Source organism: Equus caballus, chromosome 17, assembly GCF_041296265.1.
Source record: "Equus caballus isolate H_3958 breed thoroughbred chromosome 17, TB-T2T, whole genome shotgun sequence".
Taxonomy (NCBI): domain Eukaryota; kingdom Metazoa; phylum Chordata; class Mammalia; order Perissodactyla; family Equidae; genus Equus; species Equus caballus.
In genome coordinates this window covers 88,544,724-88,565,644 of record NC_091700.1, presented here as the reverse complement: position 1 = coordinate 88,565,644, position 20,921 = coordinate 88,544,724, and the positions used below count along the sequence as shown (strand labels likewise).

The 20,921-nt window shown below is 40.4% G+C and overlaps 1 protein-coding gene across 46 annotated transcripts in view; it reads left to right on the top strand.

Annotated features, from left to right (window-relative positions):
* Positions 1-20,921, top strand: part of DOCK9 (dedicator of cytokinesis 9) — a 269,635-nt gene that overhangs the window by 175,312 nt on the left and 73,402 nt on the right. For all 46 annotated transcript variants that reach the window (XM_070239990.1, XM_070239982.1, XM_070239964.1 and 43 more), the window contains exons 16-29: positions 1,223-1,302; positions 1,386-1,573; positions 1,712-1,777; positions 3,075-3,167; positions 4,199-4,322; positions 4,678-4,799; positions 5,872-5,958; positions 6,325-6,414; positions 7,963-8,078; positions 8,352-8,421; positions 9,314-9,439; positions 10,043-10,114; positions 20,482-20,628; positions 20,818-20,901. In XM_070239990.1, coding sequence (XP_070096091.1) covers positions 1,223-1,302; positions 1,386-1,573; positions 1,712-1,777; positions 3,075-3,167; positions 4,199-4,322; positions 4,678-4,799; positions 5,872-5,958; positions 6,325-6,414; positions 7,963-8,078; positions 8,352-8,421; positions 9,314-9,439; positions 10,043-10,114; positions 20,482-20,628; positions 20,818-20,901 — 1,465 coding nt within the window. The remainder of the gene's footprint in view (positions 1-1,222; positions 1,303-1,385; positions 1,574-1,711; positions 1,778-3,074; positions 3,168-4,198; positions 4,323-4,677; positions 4,800-5,871; positions 5,959-6,324; positions 6,415-7,962; positions 8,079-8,351; positions 8,422-9,313; positions 9,440-10,042; positions 10,115-20,481; positions 20,629-20,817; positions 20,902-20,921) is intronic.

Here is a 20,921-nt window from a genome sequence, read left to right as displayed (position 1 = left end):
GACGTAGAGCTATTAACAGTATCTAATACATTAGATGTTAGAATCTGGATTTAGGAGGGTTTTGATCAACCACAAATGGCTCAAACATAAGAAGATGAAATTTCATCAAGATAAAAATAAAATCCTATTCTGAGATCCAAAAACATAATTGTATAAATATAGGATGGAGATGTAACATGATGGTAAAGCATATGAAAAAAGATTTAGGGATTTTAGGTGATTGTAAATTTAATGTAGGTCACTAGGGTGGTGTGGCTGCCTAAAAGTAGTAGCGTTTTGGCTGCATTAATAGAAGGGTATGTTGTTCAAAAACCAGACAGCTGCTCTACTCCTAGCTGGTCAGACTGTACTGGGTTGATCTGTGCAGTTCTGGGTGCCATGATGTAGATGGGGCGTTCTTCTAGGAGAGAAAAGGCATTGAAGGATGGTGCAAAGGGCTGAGAATGGAGGACTTCAGAAAGATGTGCTAGCTGTTTGTGGATGATTGAAAAGTGTTCCATAGAGAAACACAACGAGGCCCGAGGCCCCTTGATGAGTGGAAGTTTCAGAGAGGTGAATTTTACCATGCCATGAGGAAGAGCAATCTGGTGTTGAAACAGCTTTGTCAAAAGTTTCCTTGTCACCAGGAAGGGTTGAGTCAATAGCAGTACTTGTCAGGAATGTCACAGAGGAGATTCCTATATTGAATTGAGTCAGACTGAATACAAACACCAACATTTCATTGAGCACCTATTTTGTATCCAGGATTTTGCTAGACACTGGAGCCTAAGATGACTTCTAGTTCTGAATTTTGATGATTCTAAGTGAACCAAGAATTTCTGGTGAGAATGGAGTGGTTCAGGAATACTTGAACAGTTTGCTGGTATTCTTATCTACACTTGTTTGTCTATCAGAGTAGCCACTAGCCACATGTGGCTGTTGAGCACTAGAATTATAGCAAGTCCAAACTGAGATGAGCTGGAAATGTAAAATCCACATTTGGTTTTGAAGGTTTAGAATGAACTTTTTATACTGATGACACATTGAACCGATATTATTTTGGATATATTGGGTTAAATAAAATGTGCCTGTTTCTTTTTACTTTTTAAAATATGATTACTAGAAAGTTTAAAATTACTTTTGTGGCTTGCATTATATTTCTCTTGGAAGTACTGCTCTAGAACTTCGGTTTTAGACCTAACCTAACTTATAAATGTTTGATTTTCTCTTCTTTTCTTTGTAGACCTGAGAAGATGGCTAAACTCCCAGTGATTTTGGGCAATCTAGACATTACAATTGATAATGTTTCCTCAGACCTCCCTAGTAAGTGTAAGTTCTGTGTAATGAACAGACAAAATTTTGTGTGTTTGTTTTTTACTTCTATTTGTTTGTTTTTAATTTTTCAGATTATGTCAATTCATCATATATTCCCATGAAGCAATTTGAAATGTGTACTAAAACTCCCATTACATTTGAAGTAGAGGAATTTGTGCCCTGCATACCCAAACACACTCAGCCTTACACCATCTACAACAATCACCTGTATGTTTATCCTAAGTACTTGAAATATGACAGTCAAAAGTCTTTTGCCAAGGTGAGTGCAAAGATTGAGGTTTCATTTTTGATATCAAACTCCGGTAGGATTTGGCTTCTCATGTTCTTTTATAAATGTTTATATATTCTGGCCTTTTGTTTTATTTTCTTTTTCTTTTTTCTTTAAATATTGCTGTAGGCCAGAAATATTGCTGTTTGCATTGAATTCAAAGATTCAGATGAGGAAGACTCTCAGCCTCTGAAGGTTTGCTTTTATATATATTTGCATTTTTACATTGAAATAAATGCAGTTGCATGATATTGCACAACTAAAGGAATTTGGCACACTTTAATTGACACAAACACAAAAATATATGACGTTACAATATATGACCACATGTGCTGAACCTTACAGAATATGGAATAATTGAGTTTTCGCTCCTTGATTATTTCTGTTTTGTTATACTCTTTAGGGATGAAGGTTTCTTATGCATGTTCAGTTCAGTAAACATATTGTGCACCTACTATGAGCTAGCATTGTGTGGGTGCTAAGAATAATGATAATAGTAATATTGACAATAGAAATAATCATAATAATAGATTGACATTTATTACATGTTTATTATAGTATAGTAATAATAATAGTGACAGATTATTGGTGATGTTTATTGAATACAATAAGTATTATTATATTCCACACTCTGTTCTTAGTGCCACATGGGTATTGTCATTAGTACTGTCGAGTCGATTCTGACTCCTAGTGACCCTCTGTACAGCAAAGCAGAACCCTACCAGGTCTTTTTGTGCCATCTGCTCATCTTTAATTCTCATAACAGTCTTTTGAGTTAGGTACTATTATTAGCCACTGTTTTTAGATGAGGAGACTACTTAATGCACAGAATTTAAATAAATTGCTTAGAGGCATACATTAGCAGAACTGGTTTTCAGACCTAGGCAGTCTGGCTCCAGAGCCCAAGTTCTTTACTGTAACTATGTGAAAATGACTTTCTAAGAAGGGAAGGAAACAAAGATGCAAAGACGAATATAATTTAGTTTTTGTCCTCAAGAAATTCACAGTTTAGTGGGAAAGAGAGTCATGGAGAAAAAGCTCCTGGCACATAGAAGGCACTGAAATGCTTTTTTAAACAAAACTGAATAATGAGTGTAGGAAAATGCTGAGGGGACACAGAGGAAGGAGTTAAGAATTTCTTGAAGGATGCATGAGAGTTTGCGTGGTACATAGAAGGGCAGGTCATTCGGACACAGGAATTGCATAAGCAAAAGCATGGAGGTGTGAAAGGTGTGAGCAAGGCGTTGGCCAGAGCTACAACATGGAGAGGTGGGGAGGGGCGGGGGAGGAGGCCTGGGAGATGAGCTGGAGGGAGAGTTGGACCCAGAAGTAAGGGGGTTTGCAGGCCTGGAGTCTCGTAGGCAGAAGAAATCCAACAGAGGTGGTTAAGTTTATGCTATAAGGGTGCCTTTTTCTTTACAACACATCTGAGTTTGACTTCTTACTCCCTTAATTGAATACTGGTGTTTCCCTTTGTTAACTGTTATTATAGTGCATTTACGGCAGACCTGGTGGGCCGGTGTTCACGAGAAGCGCCTTCGCTGCGGTCTTACACCATCACCAAAACCCAGAATTTTATGATGAGGTAAGTGATGTTTTCAAGGGAAAACCCAATTTAACCAGTTTTAAGGAAAACTCCAAGTTATTTGCTTGGTAAAGCAAAATTCAAGAGAAACTACATACTATACTGAAATTACTAATAGAACTAAATGTTGAAGTATTTATTTTACATAATTATAAAAGTAACATGTTTTTTGTAAAAGAAGTAAAAACTTGGAAAATGCAGATAATATAGAAAAGAAAAAGTCAAAATCCCTCCATCACTACTATAATTAGTATTCTGACGTTTCCTTTCAAATTCATACTTAAGTATAGCTACATTTTTTTGGACCTGAGAACTTTTGTTATCCTGGGGTTTCCTTATGTAGAACTATAACATAGTTCACTAAAACTACTATTTGAATCCTACTTTTAGATGTTCTATCTGGGTCTTTCATCGTGCCTTGGCTGTATTAATTTGGTGTAGCAGTTTCTGTCACGTGTTTTTCAATTCTTTCTGGAGCTGAAATACTAACTCTCCTCCTATTTCTAGTCAGTGAATGTTTTAGTCTGTGCTGCTATAACGAGATAGCACAGACTGTATGGCTTATAAACTGCAGAAACTTATTGCTCATGGTTCTGGAAGCTGGAAATCCGAGATCAGGGGCCAGGATGGTCGGGTGAGAGCCATGTCCCAGGTCACAGACTTCTCAGTTGCATCCTCACGTGGTGAAAGGGGCTGGGAGTCCTGTGGGGCCTCTTTCATAAGAGCATTAATCCTGCTCACGAAGGCTCTACCCTCATGGCTCCACCCAGTAATGCCATCAGTTTGGTTAGGATTTCAGCAGGTGAATTTGTTGGGGACACAAACATTCAGACCATAGCAGTGAATTAAATGCATCCATTTTTTCCTTAGCACAATTTACAGTCTCAGATTTCTTTGACTACAAATGTTACTATCAGTTTAGAGACCAAATGCACATTTGTACATTGGGTGACACATTATGTGGCTGCTTTCACTGAGAATTTTTGTTGTTTTAGAATATTAGAAAGATTGTTGTATTGTCTTCCTGGCAGATTAAAATAGAATTGCCCACACAGCTACATGAAAAGCACCACTTGTTGTTCACATTCTTCCATGTCAGCTGTGATAATTCAAGTAAAGGAAGCACAAAGAAGAAGGATGTTGTCGAAACACAAGGTTTGAACTTTCTTCATTTCTTTGATTTTTCATAACTTACACATTAAGTTCTTAAATTTTACTTTGATTCTGAATTCGCAACCATTTGCAAAGGAGTTTTTAGATGAAATTTGTGATGATAGCATGTCTGGCCTTTCATATGCAAACTTTTAGAAAAGGTGATTTTAGAATTCTGATTCCAAAGAAGCCAAAGTACACTGTAGACAATGTTCTGCAGAGACTGCATTTGGGGGCTTTTCAATTTCTTACTCTGATAGATAGCAGCAGTTCTTAAATATCAGGCAATTTAATAACATTGGCTTTCTTCATAAGTTTTCATACGCTGACTGAATTTTTTTGTTCTTTGTTTCAACAGTTGGATATTCCTGGCTTCCTCTCCTGAAAGATGGAAGAGTGGTGACTAATGAGCAGCACATTCCTGTCTCAGCTAATCTCCCGTCTGGCTACCTTGGCTACCAGGAGCTTGGGATGGGCAGGGTATAGGACTTTAAGATTGGTTTATCCCAGTTCCTTCAGAAAACGTTAAAGAATAGCTAAAACAACAGCAACACAGAAAAGGACACGGTGTTTTCGCCAGTTGCAACATTATGATTTTAGTTATTCATTTTCAAGTAAACTTAGGCCATTGGAAGGCAGTGCTGTTATCACAATCTAGAATTATAGTTTGGGTGCTTTACACGCCTTGAATCAGCAGTGCCTCAGCAGGAAAATGAAGACTTGGAGATACTGGATGAGGTGGAAGTTTGTCTCCGCAAACTAGCCATAAAGATGCACTCTTAGGGTCATGCAAATGATTAAGAAGTGTCTTCCAGCTGAATTAAGTCTAGTAAGAAAATCTCTCACCTACAGGGTAGCCTCTTCTCATACCTTTCTGATTCATTAAAGCCTGAATTTTCTCAGATTTCTCCACTTGATTTGTTGGCTTTGCATTCTTTTTAGCCATCTTAAATTTCATAGACTTAAATTTTATAACATGCTTACATAAAGTCTGTTTCATTTCATTTTGAATAGCTTGAATGTTTCTCTGCATTTAAATAGTGCTAAATTTGGGCCCGTGTTATGGAATATTCCAAAATAATGATAACTCATATAACATTCAATGCTAGTCTGAACATGAGAAAAATGGGGGTTTCAGAAATTATACTAAGCACAAACATATGGTTGACCCTCCGCCTATGCCAGTCACGCTTACTGTCCTATTTGCTTTATCTGGTGCCTTCTACCAGCTCTTTCAGAATTCTGAGCTCAAGTTTGGTTAAAGTCATTGGTGAAATAGAGCTCTTTCTCTCTCAAATGGACAGTAACTCATACAGCTGCAACTAAATGGAAATGATAACTTAGGAAATCCAGTAAGAAGAGCATTGTACTTCGGGGGAAGAAAGTGGGCAGAAATTAGTATTGGTTACATTCCTGCTGTGGACCAGGCATAACTGTCAAGTCACTGAAACCGTCTGGGCCTTCAACACCTCATCAGTACTCTTACTGAAGATGGTGTTTGAAGCCAAAAACACTAATCTGTTGGGATTTTTGTTTCTCCATATTTTTTCAGCATTATGGTCCAGAAATTAAATGGGTGGATGGAAGCAAGCCACTGCTGAAAATTTCAACTCATCTAGTTTCCACAGTGTATACTCAGGTATGTGCTATTCTTTTCTGTTAAAATTAACAGTGATTGCTCTGTGAATGAGTTTGCATGATGATTTTACAAAACAAAATCCTAATTGATATGTTATATGGATATATTTTTACTCTAGTTCTCTTTTGAAGAAAAATAGTTGATATGAGGTATTCATATGTACTGACACAAATGAATAGCACAAGTAACATTTTTCAACGGTTTTCCCCTTTTGTTGGAGGTTGTTTGAAATCTCTAATGTTGTCATCTTTATGTGATCAATTTCATAGTCTAAAAAAAGTGCATGCTGCAAGAAGCAAATACCTTTCTTTCCACAATGTACATGCTAATAGGCTTTCTTTTTCTTTTCTTCTTTTTTTCCCCCAGGATCAGCATTTACATAATTTCTTCCAGTACTGTCAGAAAACCGAATCTGGAGCCCAAGCCTTAGGGAATGAACTTGTAAAATACCTTAAGGTATCAGATGGCTTTCTTAGTAACCCCTTTATAATGAGTGTTGAGTAGATTGGGTTTGATTTTTGGTGGTGAGTGTTGTTCTTACCCCTTGGAAACCTTGTGAGGCTGCCCTTAGCTGGATGCTCGCACAATGATAGCAAATATATGGTTTTAGATGGTAGCAAGAAGTGAACTCAGAAATAGTACTACTCCGGGGCCAGCCCGGTGGCACAGCGGTTAAGTGCACACATTTTGCCTTGGTGGCCCTGGGTTCGCTGGTTGGGATCCCGGGTGCAGACATGGCACCGCATGGCAAGCCATGCTGTGGTAGGCATCCCACATATAAAGTTGATGAAGATGGGCACGGATGTTAGCTCAGGGCCAGTCTTCCTCAGAAAAAAGAGGAGGATTGGCGGATGTTAGCTCAGGGCTAATCTTCCTCGAAAAAAAAAAGTAGTACTACTCCTGCCTTTATCTGAGTTCCATGTATACTTTTCTCAGGCTGGACCTAAAACACATTGTTCCTGCATAGAAAACCACTCACTCACACAGGCCCTTCTCTTGAGTGCTCACTGGGCATATAAGAAGCCCAGTGACTTTAGTCCCACTGTTAAGTAACTTCTAGTTCGTTGTAGAAGATACTGTAACCTTGGTGGATGCATGCTGGGTGGGTTAAAAAAGAACAGAGAAATAATACCTGTCACCAGCCCCAGCTTTGTGCAGGGGTTAGGGCTCTTGGAGTGGTTGCCCAGTGAGAACAAGGAGGGTTTGTCTGGGAGAGTTTCATCCAGAATGGAATTCTAGGGGAACATTTTGAAAAAGGAGAGTAGTCATTCTAGGCATGAGGACAAAATACAAGAAATGTGAGAAATGGAATAGAAGTTTGTTTGGTTTAGGCAAGGAAGGGGATTCTGAAATTATTGCCTTGCAAAGACCCCTTTCAGCTACCTCATATAGAGTCATGTGACTTGAAGAACATTAGTTTTCTATTAGTTTTCTATTGCTGCTGTAACAAATTACTACAAACTTGGTGGCTTAAAATGACACAAATTTATTTTTTTACACTTTAGGTCAGAAGTCTGACATGAGTCTCCCTGGGCTAAGATCAAAGTGTTATTAACAGAGCTGAGTTCCTTTCTGGAAACTCTAGGGGTGAATCAGTTTTCTGTCCTTTTCCAGCTTCTCCAGGCTTTCCTCATTCCTTGGCTTGTGGCCCCTTCCTCCGTCTCAAAGCCCACAGTGCTGCAGCTCTGACCATTCTTCCTTAGGCACCTCTCCTCCAACTCTCCTGCCTCCCTCTTCCACTTTTAAGGACCCTTGTGATTACATCAGGCCTACCTGGATAATCCAAGAGAGTCTTAAGCTGGTTAGCAGTCTTAATTCCCCTTCACTGTGTAACATATTCACAGGTTTTAGGGGGGTTAGGACGTGGACATCTTTGTCCCTTATTCTTCCTGCCACCACTTTCCATTTGTTTTAGATGGACTTCTTTCACTCTTATTTATGACTGAGTGGAAATTGCTTGGGGTTGGTTTACTTTTAAAAAGATAACACGTTCCATGTCTCTAGAGCCTGCATGCGATGGAGGGCCACGTGATGATCGCCTTCTTGCCCACCATCCTAAACCAGCTGTTCCGCGTCCTCACCAGAGCAAGCCAGGAGGAAGTCGCCGTCAACGTGACACGGTGAGAGAGGTGGAAAGGTGGATACTCTTCTTCCCTTTCAGTCTGTCCACACCTGGAGCACAGTCATACATATCTTGGATGCTAGTATGTGTTAAACATTGTATTTAAGAAATTTCTTTTGATCCCATATGTAGGGACCCCATCTTACCCCTCGTTTCCTGTTTCCTGTGGTGCCAATAGCATCATCATTGTTCTACTACAATTGTGATAATAATGAAATGTTTCCATTTTCACATTACTATTCATTGCTTTATTCATTCCTGTGGTGTATAGGGTCATTATTCATGTGGTTGCCCAGTGCCATGAGGAAGGATTAGAGAGCCACTTGAGGTCATATGTTAAGGTATGTAAAATAAACTATCCCGATCATTTAAATTTGTGGCTCTCCAATTTTCCTTCTAAGAACTTATTTTTTAAAAATTTAGTTATTTTGGAATGTATTTTGGGGTGAAACTTAATACCTCTGCTTTCTCTTCTATATCTCACAGCCAGTGCTTGGACCTGAACAAGGGCAAGTCCAAAGAGGGGCAGCCATTCATTTATTTACTTAATTTCATTCTTTCTACTATATTTCTTTTAATGGGTCTTGCAAATAATGTGACCCAAATGACATGGAATTTTAAAGAAGAATTTTAAGTCCCTTTTGGCTAGGCCTCTTGTGTAGCTTATTGTCTTCATTTTTCTTTCCGCATCTAAAATTCCCGGTAAAACTGCTTCTCCCGAGATGGGAAGGTTAGCTCTGGCCATGATCAAATTAGATGACTATGTGAGACAGCAAGAGATGTTGTTAGGATAAATATCAACAAGTTCTTCATTTATGTATAATGTTCAGTAAACACAGTGGCGGTTAACTGTTCTAAAAAGTTACACATGTTCTATTTAGTCTTAGACATCTCTGTGAATTATAGCTATGTGTTAATTTAAACAACAAAGTACGGCTTCCTCAGGGTATCAGTTATTCAGTATCGTGTGACATGTTTCTTGAAGTCCTTGGGAGGTGGAATTGTGGGCTGGAGGACCACTGATCTAGCTGGGTCAGGTGATTCACATATTTTGATGGGCTCCCTCTTTCTGTCACATGACAAACCACCCTTCCCGCCTTCTGTTTCTACACCTCCCTCTCTCGGCCATGCAATTGTGCCTCAGTCCCTGATCTCCATCCTTTGGAGCCTCTCCAGCTTTTTGTCTAACTTGGAGAACCAGTTCATTAAAGTATCTTTCCCTTTTCTTCAAAGTATGCTTATAAGGCTGAGCCATATGTCGCTTCCGAATATAAGACAGTGCATGAAGAACTGACCAAATCCATGACCACAATTCTCAAGCCTTCCGCTGATTTCCTCACCAGCAACAAATTACTTAAGGTATGTGGGGAAGGCCAGTGTGGCTCTGTGATATTGATATTGATTGAAGAAAATTCAAACTCCGCATCCTGATCAATTCACCCTTTTTGTGTGCCTTTGGAGAGAATCACCACCTCCTATAAAAAAGTGGTAACTGAGTTAATTCTTCAGTACCAACTTTGCTGCTTGACTTGTGCTCCCATCGAGCTGCAAAGTGTTGCTACATTCAAAGCTTCCTGGGGTCTTAACTATTAGTAAGTCAGTTTATTCAAATCATTGGAGGACGCTGAGTTAGAGATCATACAGGCAGGTGTCAGCAGGTGAGAGACTCAGCCAAGAGGAAGGACCGTCTTCTGATCTAGCGGTGCCCCTTGTTGGATTGTGCTGTGATGAGCATCTGCACCCGGTTTCCTAGTGGATCGGAGTCACTTATTGTCGGACATGTGAAAGCAGGAGAGCCTCTGCCACGCACCTCTGGTCTGATAATGGTTTGCCGAGAGGATCAGCCATGTTTTTGGGTCACACCTGTTTCATGTCAGTAACATTGTCAGCCAAAGAGAGTAAATGTTTCACCTTCTAACTTGCTGTTTTTCTCACTGAGATCCTTTCTTATTTTTCTTTCAGTATTCGTGGTTTTTCTTTGATGTTTTGATAAAATCCATGGCTCAGCATTTGATAGAGAACTCCAAAGTAAAGGTATGTCACTTTCTGTCAGGGCTTGAGTGGCAGTTCTTAGGGGATGGTGTCTTTCATTGTGTTTGTAGCCCACATTTATTAATGCTTTCTGTGTGTGCCAGTTACAGTGCTGTGTTAAGAGCTTTCCAAGTAATAAAGCATTTTAGTTTTATAGCAACCTTATGTGGGATGTCCTAGTCTTGCCCCTTGTTTTGTAGTTGAAGGAACTGAGGCCAGAGTGCTTGAGGTACTTGCCCATGGCCATGATGCTAGTGAATAGAGGGAGCCAGGTTTTGAGACCAGTCTGGCTCCAGAGCCCACACTCCTGAAGCACTGTGTTATTAAGTCCAAAGAAAAAGGTGTCTTTCCTTTGACTAGCTTAGATATCTTCAAGTCTGTTGAAAAGAGATTAGTAGTTTAAGCATTCATGTAAAATGTAATTACCTGATGTTTCTTAAGTGTCTTGAATATTGTAAACCTTTCTCAGGGACTTAGATGAGAGTATCTGATGCTACTTCATGTCATCTGTAACCCATGAATGGACTCTGAGATAACTCAGTCTCCCCACCAGCCCTCCTCGCTGAGGTGCGTGGGTGTGTGTGCCTTTGTGCCTCTCTGGGTCCCTATACTGTCTCCATGCTCATCTCTGGACTGATGCCTCTTAAGGTGTGACTGGCCACTGCTGGCTGTCTGAAGCCCAACGTAGATAAATTTTTATAAAATTCCAGTGCAGTAAACACAAGTGGTCATGTTGCAGAGTCCTTCTGAGATGTATGGAATCTTGGAGTTGCTGTTATGACTATGAATTCTTGCTGCATTGTAGCTATACAGAAGCAGGGTCTCGAGGAGTCTGGTAGAGAGCTGGCAGGGCTCGTGCAGGGAGTGGTGGTCGTGGTGCCTGGCAGTCTCATAATAAATGGGGGAAAGAGGGAAGACCACAGGGAGGAAGGGTCAAGATCTTGGCCCCCTGGACAAGGGATCTGAACTCTCAGAGGAAGTCTTGGGAAAGGCTGCTAGGTTTTTTCAGGTAGAAGGTTGGTGGTTCAGAACCTAAAGTCATACTTTCCTCTAGTAGAGTGGGCACTGGTGCCTGACCAGCTGGTTTCCTTTTTTTTCTTTTTTTCTTTTAAATCCATTTTTAGTGCACAGTGAGATGCCAGATGGAGGTGGGCCTTGCCTTTCACAGAGTAATGCACCATCTAAATCATGCCAGAACAGCTTGCCAAGGAAAAAATCTAGCAGATTGTCTATTTGGCAGTGTGCAGCCAAGTGTGCGTGCATGCACACACAAGCGCATGCACACACAAGCACCTGCACACACATACATGCAGGTCATTTGGATATATTGCCTTTTTATTAAAAATGTTGTCATATGCCCAATAGGCTTTAGGCCTGTCTTAGTTTGCCTGTGCTCCCGTAACAACAGCCTAGGTGACTTAAACAATAGAAATTTATTTCCTCACAGTTCTGCAGGCTAGAAGTCTGAGATCAAGGTATCTGTAAGGTTGGTTTCTTCTGAGGCCTCTCGCCTTGACTTGTGGTTAGCCGTCTTCTCCCTCTGTCTTCATGTAGTCTTCCCTCTGTGTGTATGTGTCCTAATCGTCTCTTCTTATAAGGACACGAGTCCCAGTTAGATTAAGGCCCACCTCAATGACCTTGTTTTAACTTAATTACCTCTTTAAAGACTCCATCTCCAAATACAGTCATATTCTAAGGTACTAGAAGTCAGGACTTAAACATATGAATTTTGAAGGGAGACAATTCAGTCCCTAATAGGGCCCCACTGGATTTTTCATTGTTTTGGGCTCTAAATAATGGCGATCACTTCAGAGAAATTGGTGACTTGATTATATTTAAAAAAATAAATGATTTGTTCAGAAGGCATTCATTGAGCCCTTATTATATGCAGGCGTGAGGGTTACAAAGTTAAATGTGGGGTGATTTGTGCCCTCACAGAGCTTAGATGGGAAAGTGTTCAATTAGACCATGGAAGTGATCGTCAAGGAGGTGACACTTCTGAGACACTCACAAGAATTATATTTAAAATCAAGTATCACTGGCATCTTTCCGAGAACTGTGATAGAAATTTAATAAAGGAATTTAGTTGTATGTGTTCTTTTCTCAAGATGCCAAATTAAACCATAAAACTTTAGGGATGGTAGGGACCTGAAAGCTACCTTCTGGTCCACCTCCTCCCTATTTCGCCGAGGTTGATATGGAAGTATAGACCTGAGAAGTGAACTGCCCAGGGTCATGCAACTGAGCAGAGCCAAGAACTCGTGCTAGAGTCTGAATCAGCCTCTCCCAGATGTTCTGCCATTTCCAGCCTTATAACCTACTTCTCCAGTGCCTCTGGGAAATTGGTTGTGGAGCTCTCTGGAACAAACCGTTCAAATGCTACCCTGCACAACCTTTTTCATAAGTTAATTATATCTTGGTCCTAAAACAATATTCAGAAAGTTTTTAGAAGTAGTTTATTTTAAAATTGTTATCCAGCTTAAAAAGAAACACTGGCATCCAAAAAGGAGAAAGCTTAACCATAACATAACTTACCATAAAAAGAGATTCTAAACACCTACTTAGCACTTTGGAGAGTTTGACATTTTCACTTTCAGAGGGCTCCCCTCTGACTTCTGCTGCCACGTCACCCCAGATACCATGCTACTCTTTCTCTAAATCACGTGTTGTTGATCTAGGAGTTAATGTCACATTTTTTCATTCAGTTTGCCTCATATGCTAAGAGTAATGAGTTTTATATGTTTGAATTGGTTATTTTTATATTTGTCTTATGTTTTCATCTTAAGAATTGTATGTGCTAGTCCCCAGCCCCAGTGTTCTGAATTTAGGGAACAAGTTCACATTCACCATTCCTGTACCATTTGTGATTTCCAAAATCATGATCAAATCCCCTCAGAGTTTTTATATTTTTAGACTGAAGATTTTTAATGTCATCCAGTGTGTTTATAATCCTGACCTTGATTTTTTTCCTCATTGGTGAATCTTTCTTAAGGTGCCATAACGAGGCATGCACTGGTCTTATACGAGCACCTGGGCCGTAGATTCATATAAGAACCAGACATGCTTTCAGTGTTGCTTCAAGTGCCCTTCCCAAGGATATCTGGCATCGATCAGCATTTGGGGGCACAACTGAGCTGAGGCCTTCTTGAGCCAAGGCCTTCAGTGTGCGCTCCTGATATTAGTGGGGTCGTTCCATTTGATGCATATTTATGTGGAGAGATAAATTTGCATACTGCTATACTTGCTTCTAATACCACACTCTTGCTGAAGATGGAGGCGACACTGTGTGTCCTCCTTGCCATCCCCAGCCAATCAAACTATACTTTGTTACATTTGCTGAGGAAGGCTGTGAATCAGAGACCCTCTTTGAACTAACATCTAAAATAAACAATTTCCTTACTACCGCAGATGGACCTGCAAAGTTTAGATTGATTACATATGACTGTGCCAGACTTGAGTGTTTCATAGGTGACATGTGCTTAGAATTTACAATAAGTGGTTTTTAAGGAAAATATAAAACAGACCTCATCAAGGCCTGCTAAGGAGTTCCCAACACCCAACATCATTCTGCCTCTATGGTCAATGTATTTTAGGTGTTTCTATTCTATCATTTATATTTAGCAACTATAATTTCAGCAGACTCATTTCGAATTTCCTTTCCTCCCACAGAGAATCAAGAAAATTGCTAGCATTCTACAGGTGTACTTTAAGGAAGTTGGAAAACCTAGCATAGGGTGGGATGAATATATACACTTAAGTGTTTCTTAGTTGTTTAGCCTTCAACCATTTTCTGGGTTAATTGAGCAAGGAAAGAGCTTTCATTTGAAAAGTAGAAGAAGGATGGCATGGTTCATGTTCTAAATGGACTGCCTAGACGTCCCCTAAACTATATTTGTAAACACTGTACATATATGATGGCAGAATGTTAACATCCGTACTTCCATCCATGAGTAAGCATTTCAAACAGTTGTTTGCCATGTGCAGAGCACTGAGGAGAAATGCAAATGGAGTAGAGAGTGCATCCTCAACCTTGAAGCTGACGTAGTCCTTGGAGAAAGAAAACATTCAGCTTGGAACAGTTAGAGAAAAGTGCAAGAAGGTGTATGTGTGAGCTCCAAAATGATAGGAGATTAAAGTGGAGATAGAGATGGAACTTTACCTGGGCCTAGAAGGATACCATATTTTGGGGGAGGAGAGTGAGTGTTAAGCAGAGGAAAGAGCTCATGTTCAGGTAAGGCCTCTGTGGCTTTGCTCTGTGGTGGAGCTCAGGCTTAGAGCAGAGGGGAAAAGTGAAAAACAAGATTAACTCAGAAATAACAATGAGATTATGGGGAGCTTTGAGGCCCAGCAACAGACAATTTGGTAGAGACCACAGAGAGGGAGGGTAGGTTCGTTAACAGGAGTGACAAGATGAAAGAGCGTACAAATTTTAGCAGAGTGGCTTGGAAAGTTTTGTATCAATGAGTCTACTTTCCCCCTGGAGTTGAAATAGCCTGTCATTTTTTAGCTCTCTAACTGTAATAACATGAAATGACATTTTATGGTGATGCTGATGAAGATCTAGCACTGGGGGCAATGAGGTGACATTGAGGATGAGGATGGAAAGCATTATGAATGAATAAGAGAGAACTAATAATTTGACCCAGCAGTTGTACCTTTAAGTATTTACTGAAGAGAAATGAAAACATATTCACACAAAGATTTATATGCAAGTGTTCATAACAGCTTTATTCATAATAGCCAAAAACTGGAAACAACCAAATGTCCATTAACTGGTGAATGGATAAACAAATTGTGGTAACTCCATACAATGAAATACTACCTAGTAATAAAAAGGAATTAAGTACTGATTCTTGCAATAACATGGCTGAATCTCTGAAGCATTATGTTAAGTGAAGGAAGTCACTGTAATCATGCAGACTACACACTGTATGAGTACATTTTATGACATTCTAGAAAAAAAAATTATAAGGACAGATGACAGAGCAGTGGTTTCCAGGGGCTGGGGGTGAGGGGAAAGGATTCAATTGGACATGAGGGAACTTTTATGGTGATAGGAGTGTATTATATCTTGGTTGTGGTAGTGGTTACGCAACTGTGTTCACTTCTCAAGACTTACCAAACTGTATACCTTAAAAGGGTGAAGTTTAGTGTGTGTAGATTAAACCTCAATAAACCTGACTTAAACAAAACAGAACATAGTAAAGTCAGATTTGAGTGGGGAAAGAAAAAGACCACCTACATATTAAATTTGAGAGCATGGAAACACAGAGCCGTTGAACTGTATTGAGGACATGGTTTACTAGGGAAGATGGGAGGTGATAAGTTCTGCTTGGGATATCTTAAGGTTTAGGGCTATAGATTCAGCTGCTGTGACAGGGATCTAAAATAACAATGACTTAAAGAGAAAAAAAGTTTATTTCTTCTAACATGAAAGTCCAAGCTAGCATGGGGGTTCTGTTCCACAAAGTTTACCGGCGACCCGAACTCCTTCCATCTCATTGCTTTGTCTACCTGGAGTACTGCTCGTCCTCCTGATCTAACTGAGTTCATCACCACATCTACATGGGGCCAGCAGGAAGGAAAAGATGCATCTTTTTTCTGTAAGGATATGACCTGTTGCTACCCCATTGGCCAGAGGTTGTCACATGCTAGCTAGCTAGCCACACCTAGCTGCAAGGGGTGCTGGTAAATGTAGTCTTTATTCTGAGTGTCCAGGCACCCAATTAAAATGTTGAAGTTCTATTACTATGAGAGAAAAAAGAGAATAGATATTGGGAGGCAACCAGCAGTTGTTGCCGCAAGGGGCAATGGCACAGCCAAACAAATTTCCTGTTGAGAGGTGGAGATTGAGGTTTGGGCAAGGAAGAGAACAGACACAACTAGAGAAATAGATCTGTGAGCACCACTCTGCCGAAATCATAAGCCTAAGCTTTTCTCGTGTTAGTCTGGATTGCCAGATGGGATTATCCTGCAGGAGTTTTTTTAGGGGCAATGACTATGAGGAAAATTGGGGAAGAAGCCCAAAAGAGGGTGGAAAAGTTCTCAAATGGCAGTGCAGGTCTGACCCAAGGTGAAGGAGGGAGGAAAGGAAGGAAATATCTTAGACTGATGTGCAATTGTATGCAAGTTGAGCAAGGCCACTGCAAAGTTTGAGTCGTCCCACATGCCTTAGGAACAAGCCTGCCTTGGTATCCCTGCCACCCTCAGTCATTGGCTGGAAGCAGCTCATGCAAGGTGTGGCCGTGGTGCAAATGCAGAAGCAGATTTCAGAGCACAGCAGCTGGGCTGTGGGTCAGTTATGCTCTCTGCAGTCAGAGATCTGAGTCACTATTCTCATGTACTAGCAGGGTAGAGAGAGAAATAAGCATGGAGAAGTTAGAGAGAAGACTGATTTTTGTGAATGAAAATAAAGAGGAGATAGGAGAAAAAAGAAGTTGTAGAAGAAACTAGAGGAGAGAAGAAGTAATGTAGGGATTCCAATAAGAGGGAGAAACTTCAGACTGCTAGGAAATGTCATTGGCAAATTTCTTGTGTACCCTATCACTTTTCTGTTGTTGTTTGCTAAGCCAGAAAAATGAAGTTTATTAGCTAATAGTCTTATTTATTATATCTCACTGAGCAGTAAAATAGCCCATAGAAAAGAGATCTCTAAACCCAAGAGAGCAGAAGAACACAGTGAGGAACAAAGTAAGGAACAAAGAATGGAATATGTGAAGGCTGTTGCGAAGTCCTTGTATGAAGCAATGATCTGGGCAGCAGTGATTGTCAGATCCCAGATGACATACATATAGGATGTTGTGTAGTCTATTGTGGGTGTCTGCAAAGACTTGGCTGTTCGCAGCAGGGCAGACAACAGTGAGGTTGAATATGGGTCATCGGGGAGATCCCACTCAGTCCTGGGATCGGGTGGCAGGAGCTGAGCAGCCAGCAGCATGGCACAAAGGTGTTGGACTCACAGCAGGGTAGGGGGCACGGGGTGCAGCATATTGGCTGGAGGAGGCTGATCTGGTGTGGACAGGTGCTGGGCAGGCAGACCCCCCACTGGCAGCATTTGTCGGAGGAGCAGATGATGGTGGTTGGGCCACTGGGGACACTGCAGCAGCACTGAGAGGTGATCCCATAGCAGGACATGGTCAGGAGTCGGGGTTTTGTTGAGGTGAGAAGACTCTTAGTGATTCAGTGTCCTCTTTCCTGAGTTGGCGCTTATATACTCAACCCCCCTGGACATCAGCCTATTATCCTGGATTACTTTTTTCCATTTCAGTTTATAGTAATCTCCATAAAAGCATCTAATTACCTTGGTCTTTATTACTTTTAGATGTGTGTCTTATCTCACTGCTTTGTTGCCAAATTAGGACTGTTGACCACAGCTGTCTGTCACTGCAGGGAGAGCTTCATTTCAGTCTTCAGAGGCACTGAGTGGTCATCTAATCACTGAGCAGCATTGTTGGTTGGTTGATATGTTAATTATCCACCATTCTTCACCACATTTTCTTTCTTTTTAATGGAAACTTTTTATTATTGAGATTTTAAAGTGAGTATAAAAGGAAAGGGAATAGTTTAATGAATCTCATGTCAATCACCAGCTTCAACAGTTACCAACATTCTCCTATTCTTACTTTATATATCCACCTTCACATTTTTTTCCTAGAGTGTTTTAAAAGCAATTCCCAAATATTTTATTTCATCTCTTAAAAATTTTAGTGTATCATGTCTAACAGATAAAGCCTTTTAAAAAGATGTAACCACTGTACCATTATGACACTCAACAAAGTCAGCAATATTTCTTTATCATCTAACACCCTCTCCGTATTCCGTTCTCCCGAGGTGTCTCAAAAATGTCATTTGACAGCTGGTTGTTCTGAATCAGGGTCTGAACACAGTCTACACATTGCATTTGGTTGTTGTGTCTCTGAAGTTTCCTGGATTCTCAAAATGTTCCCTCTCCATTTGTTTGTTTTTTAAATGCAATGTATTTGTTAAAAACAAGTGGACATTTATCTAACAGAATTTCCCATGTTTTAGACTTGCTGATTGTAACCTCACAGTGTTATGTGACATGGTTCTCTGTCCCCTGTGTTTCCTGTAAACTTGCAGTGATATCTAGAGACTTGAGTCCATTCAGGTTTGATTGCTTTTGCTGAGGCTACTTCATAGCTGGTACAACTGCATCACATCAGGAGGCATACAATGTCTGGTTGTCCCACTTTTAGTTTTGATAATATTGACTAGTAGGATTATGTGGTGCATAGCCCATCCATTCATTATAGAATTGCCCATCCACTTTTCATGATTTTAGCAGCCACTGACTCAGCCCCATTCTGAAGGCTATAGGCATTTCTTGGGAGACCTCTTTTTTTTTGAGGAAGATTAGCCCTGAGCTTAACATCTGTTGTCAGTCCTCCTCTTTTTGCTGAGGAAGATTGGCCCTGAGCTAATATCCGTGGCTATCTTCCTCTGCTTTATATGTGGGATGCCTGCCACAACATGGCTTGATAAGTGGTGCTAGGTCTGTGCCAGGGATCTGAACCAGCAAACCCCAGGCCGCCAAAGCGGAACGTGCGAACTTAACCACTGTGCCACTGTGCCAGCCCCAGGAGACCTCATTTTTAGGAGTGGCCTGCTTGGGTAGCTAGCAGTTGTGCCTCCTGGTTAGAGTTGACCTTCCCTGGCATCCTTGAAGCTGATTATCTATTGAGGCTGATAGCTCAGGATATATAGAGTTATTGGCTGAACATATGGAACAATATGCCTTTGGAATTTCAAAATTTACTGTTCTGTTATTGAAAGTAGGTAAAGTTCAAATTTTTATTACTTGATCCTTGCCTCAGTGGATTCTTTAGTTTATATGAGTTTACAAAGATTGTCTTGTTACTGGTTTGAGAATTTAGATTATTATAAAGCTAGTATTTCAAAATTTCACAAAAAAATGCTTAAAATAATACATGCTTTCATGTCAGAAATACCTAGATTTCAGTTCCAGTTTCACAAAATACCATTTGTTTTATATTGGGATACTGGTTTGGCACTCCCAAACAGGCCAAATAGTGGCTTAAATAAGATAGAAGGTTCATTTCTCTCTTTTGGAAAATTGTGACCAGGAGGCAGCTCAGAGAGTGGAGAAGGTTGTCCCCCAAGGTCATTCAGGGACTCAAGCTCCTTCTAGCCAATTATCCAGCCCAGGTGTCACCTTCATTCAGATGATTGAGAAGCTGGCATCGGTGGTAGTTAAGAGGAGAACTAGGAAAGCAGGCAGTTCCTTTTATGGGCATGGCTGGAAGAAGCATGTGTCTCTTCTTATTACAGCTGATTTGCCAGAACTCAGTCACATGACCCTTATCTAGCTGCAAGTTAGGCAGGGAAATGTAGTCTCCAGCTGGGCAGCCAAGTACCTCTGTTAAACCCAAAAGTTCTGCCACTAAAAGGAAGGAAAGGAGAGGTATTAAAGGTCATTTATTACTTGTTACTGAATCTCTCCAAGCTTCAGTTTCCTCATCTGTAAAACAGGGGATGAAAATTACCCCCTGTTGTGGCTGTTAGAATCACATGCGTGAATAGATAAATATTGTGGAGCATCTAATTCAGTCCCTTTCACATTTCAGGCCCTCAGTAAATTCTTCCATTTATGGGGGGCGGGCAGCACTGTATCACAGCAGGAAGATCACAGGCCTTGGACTCATGGTGGATCTGAGTTTGAATCTTTGTTAGTTGTGTGACTGAGGTCGCATTTACCTGACCTCTCTGACCCTCCGTAAATGAGGATTAAACTTGTAAGGGTAAAAGAATTTAGTGAAAACGTATGTAAAAATATCTAGTGCAGGCTGATGTGTGGAAGACATACAGTAAGTGGTAGCTAATTGCTAAGTGGTCTGAGTGTAATTTCTTAGGTAAGTAGTCTTGAGGGGAAAAATTATTAAGTTATTTTGAAGAAGATTGCTTCTAAGCAGTTTCAACTGGTGACATACAATCACTAATGTGGGTATTTTCTGTTTGAATACTTGAAGCTTAAACCTAAGCCAGTATTTTCTAAAGAGATCTTTGAGAGGTGCAGGCATTAGAATCACCAAAAGTAGTTGGTGGAAATGCAGCACTGCATCAGAATCTGGGGTTCGAGGCACGTCTGCACACTTTTACAGACATCTCCAAGGTGCTCTTTATTGCACTGAAGTTTGAGATCTCATCCACAGCACTTATTCGAAGTATTAGAATACTTGTACAAGAGTTTGAGAGAGGAAAGAAGAATTCATCGTATCTCATTTCAGATAAATAAGATTAGGATCTGGGTTTTTAAATGGACTCAGGGATGAGATATTTTTCCCCAAGAGATTGTGACTTCAAAAATAATGTTTGCTTTCGATTCTTTTTAGTTATTGCGAAACCAGAGATTTCCTGCATCCTATCATCATGCAGTGGAAACTGTTGTGAATATGCTGATGCCTCACATCACTCAGAAGTTTCGAGATAACCCAGAAGCGTCTAAGAATGCGAATCATAGCCTTGCCATGTTCATCAAGGTGGGGACCTCTAAGTGACTAAAATGTTCTTCTGGTAGAGTGACCAGTATATAGTAGGTGCTCAGTTAATGTCGATGGATGTTTTTATGCTAATGGTTAAACTTATTGACAATAAGTGCTATTTGAACTCAACTTTCCAAAAAAAGTTCGGGCCTAACTGTGTACCTTTATGGATTGTTTCCTCTGCAGAGATGTTTCACCTTCATGGACAGGGGCTTCGTCTTTAAGCAGATCAACAACTACATCAGCTGCTTTGCTCCGGGAGATCCGAAGGTAGTGTGTGTGTTACACAC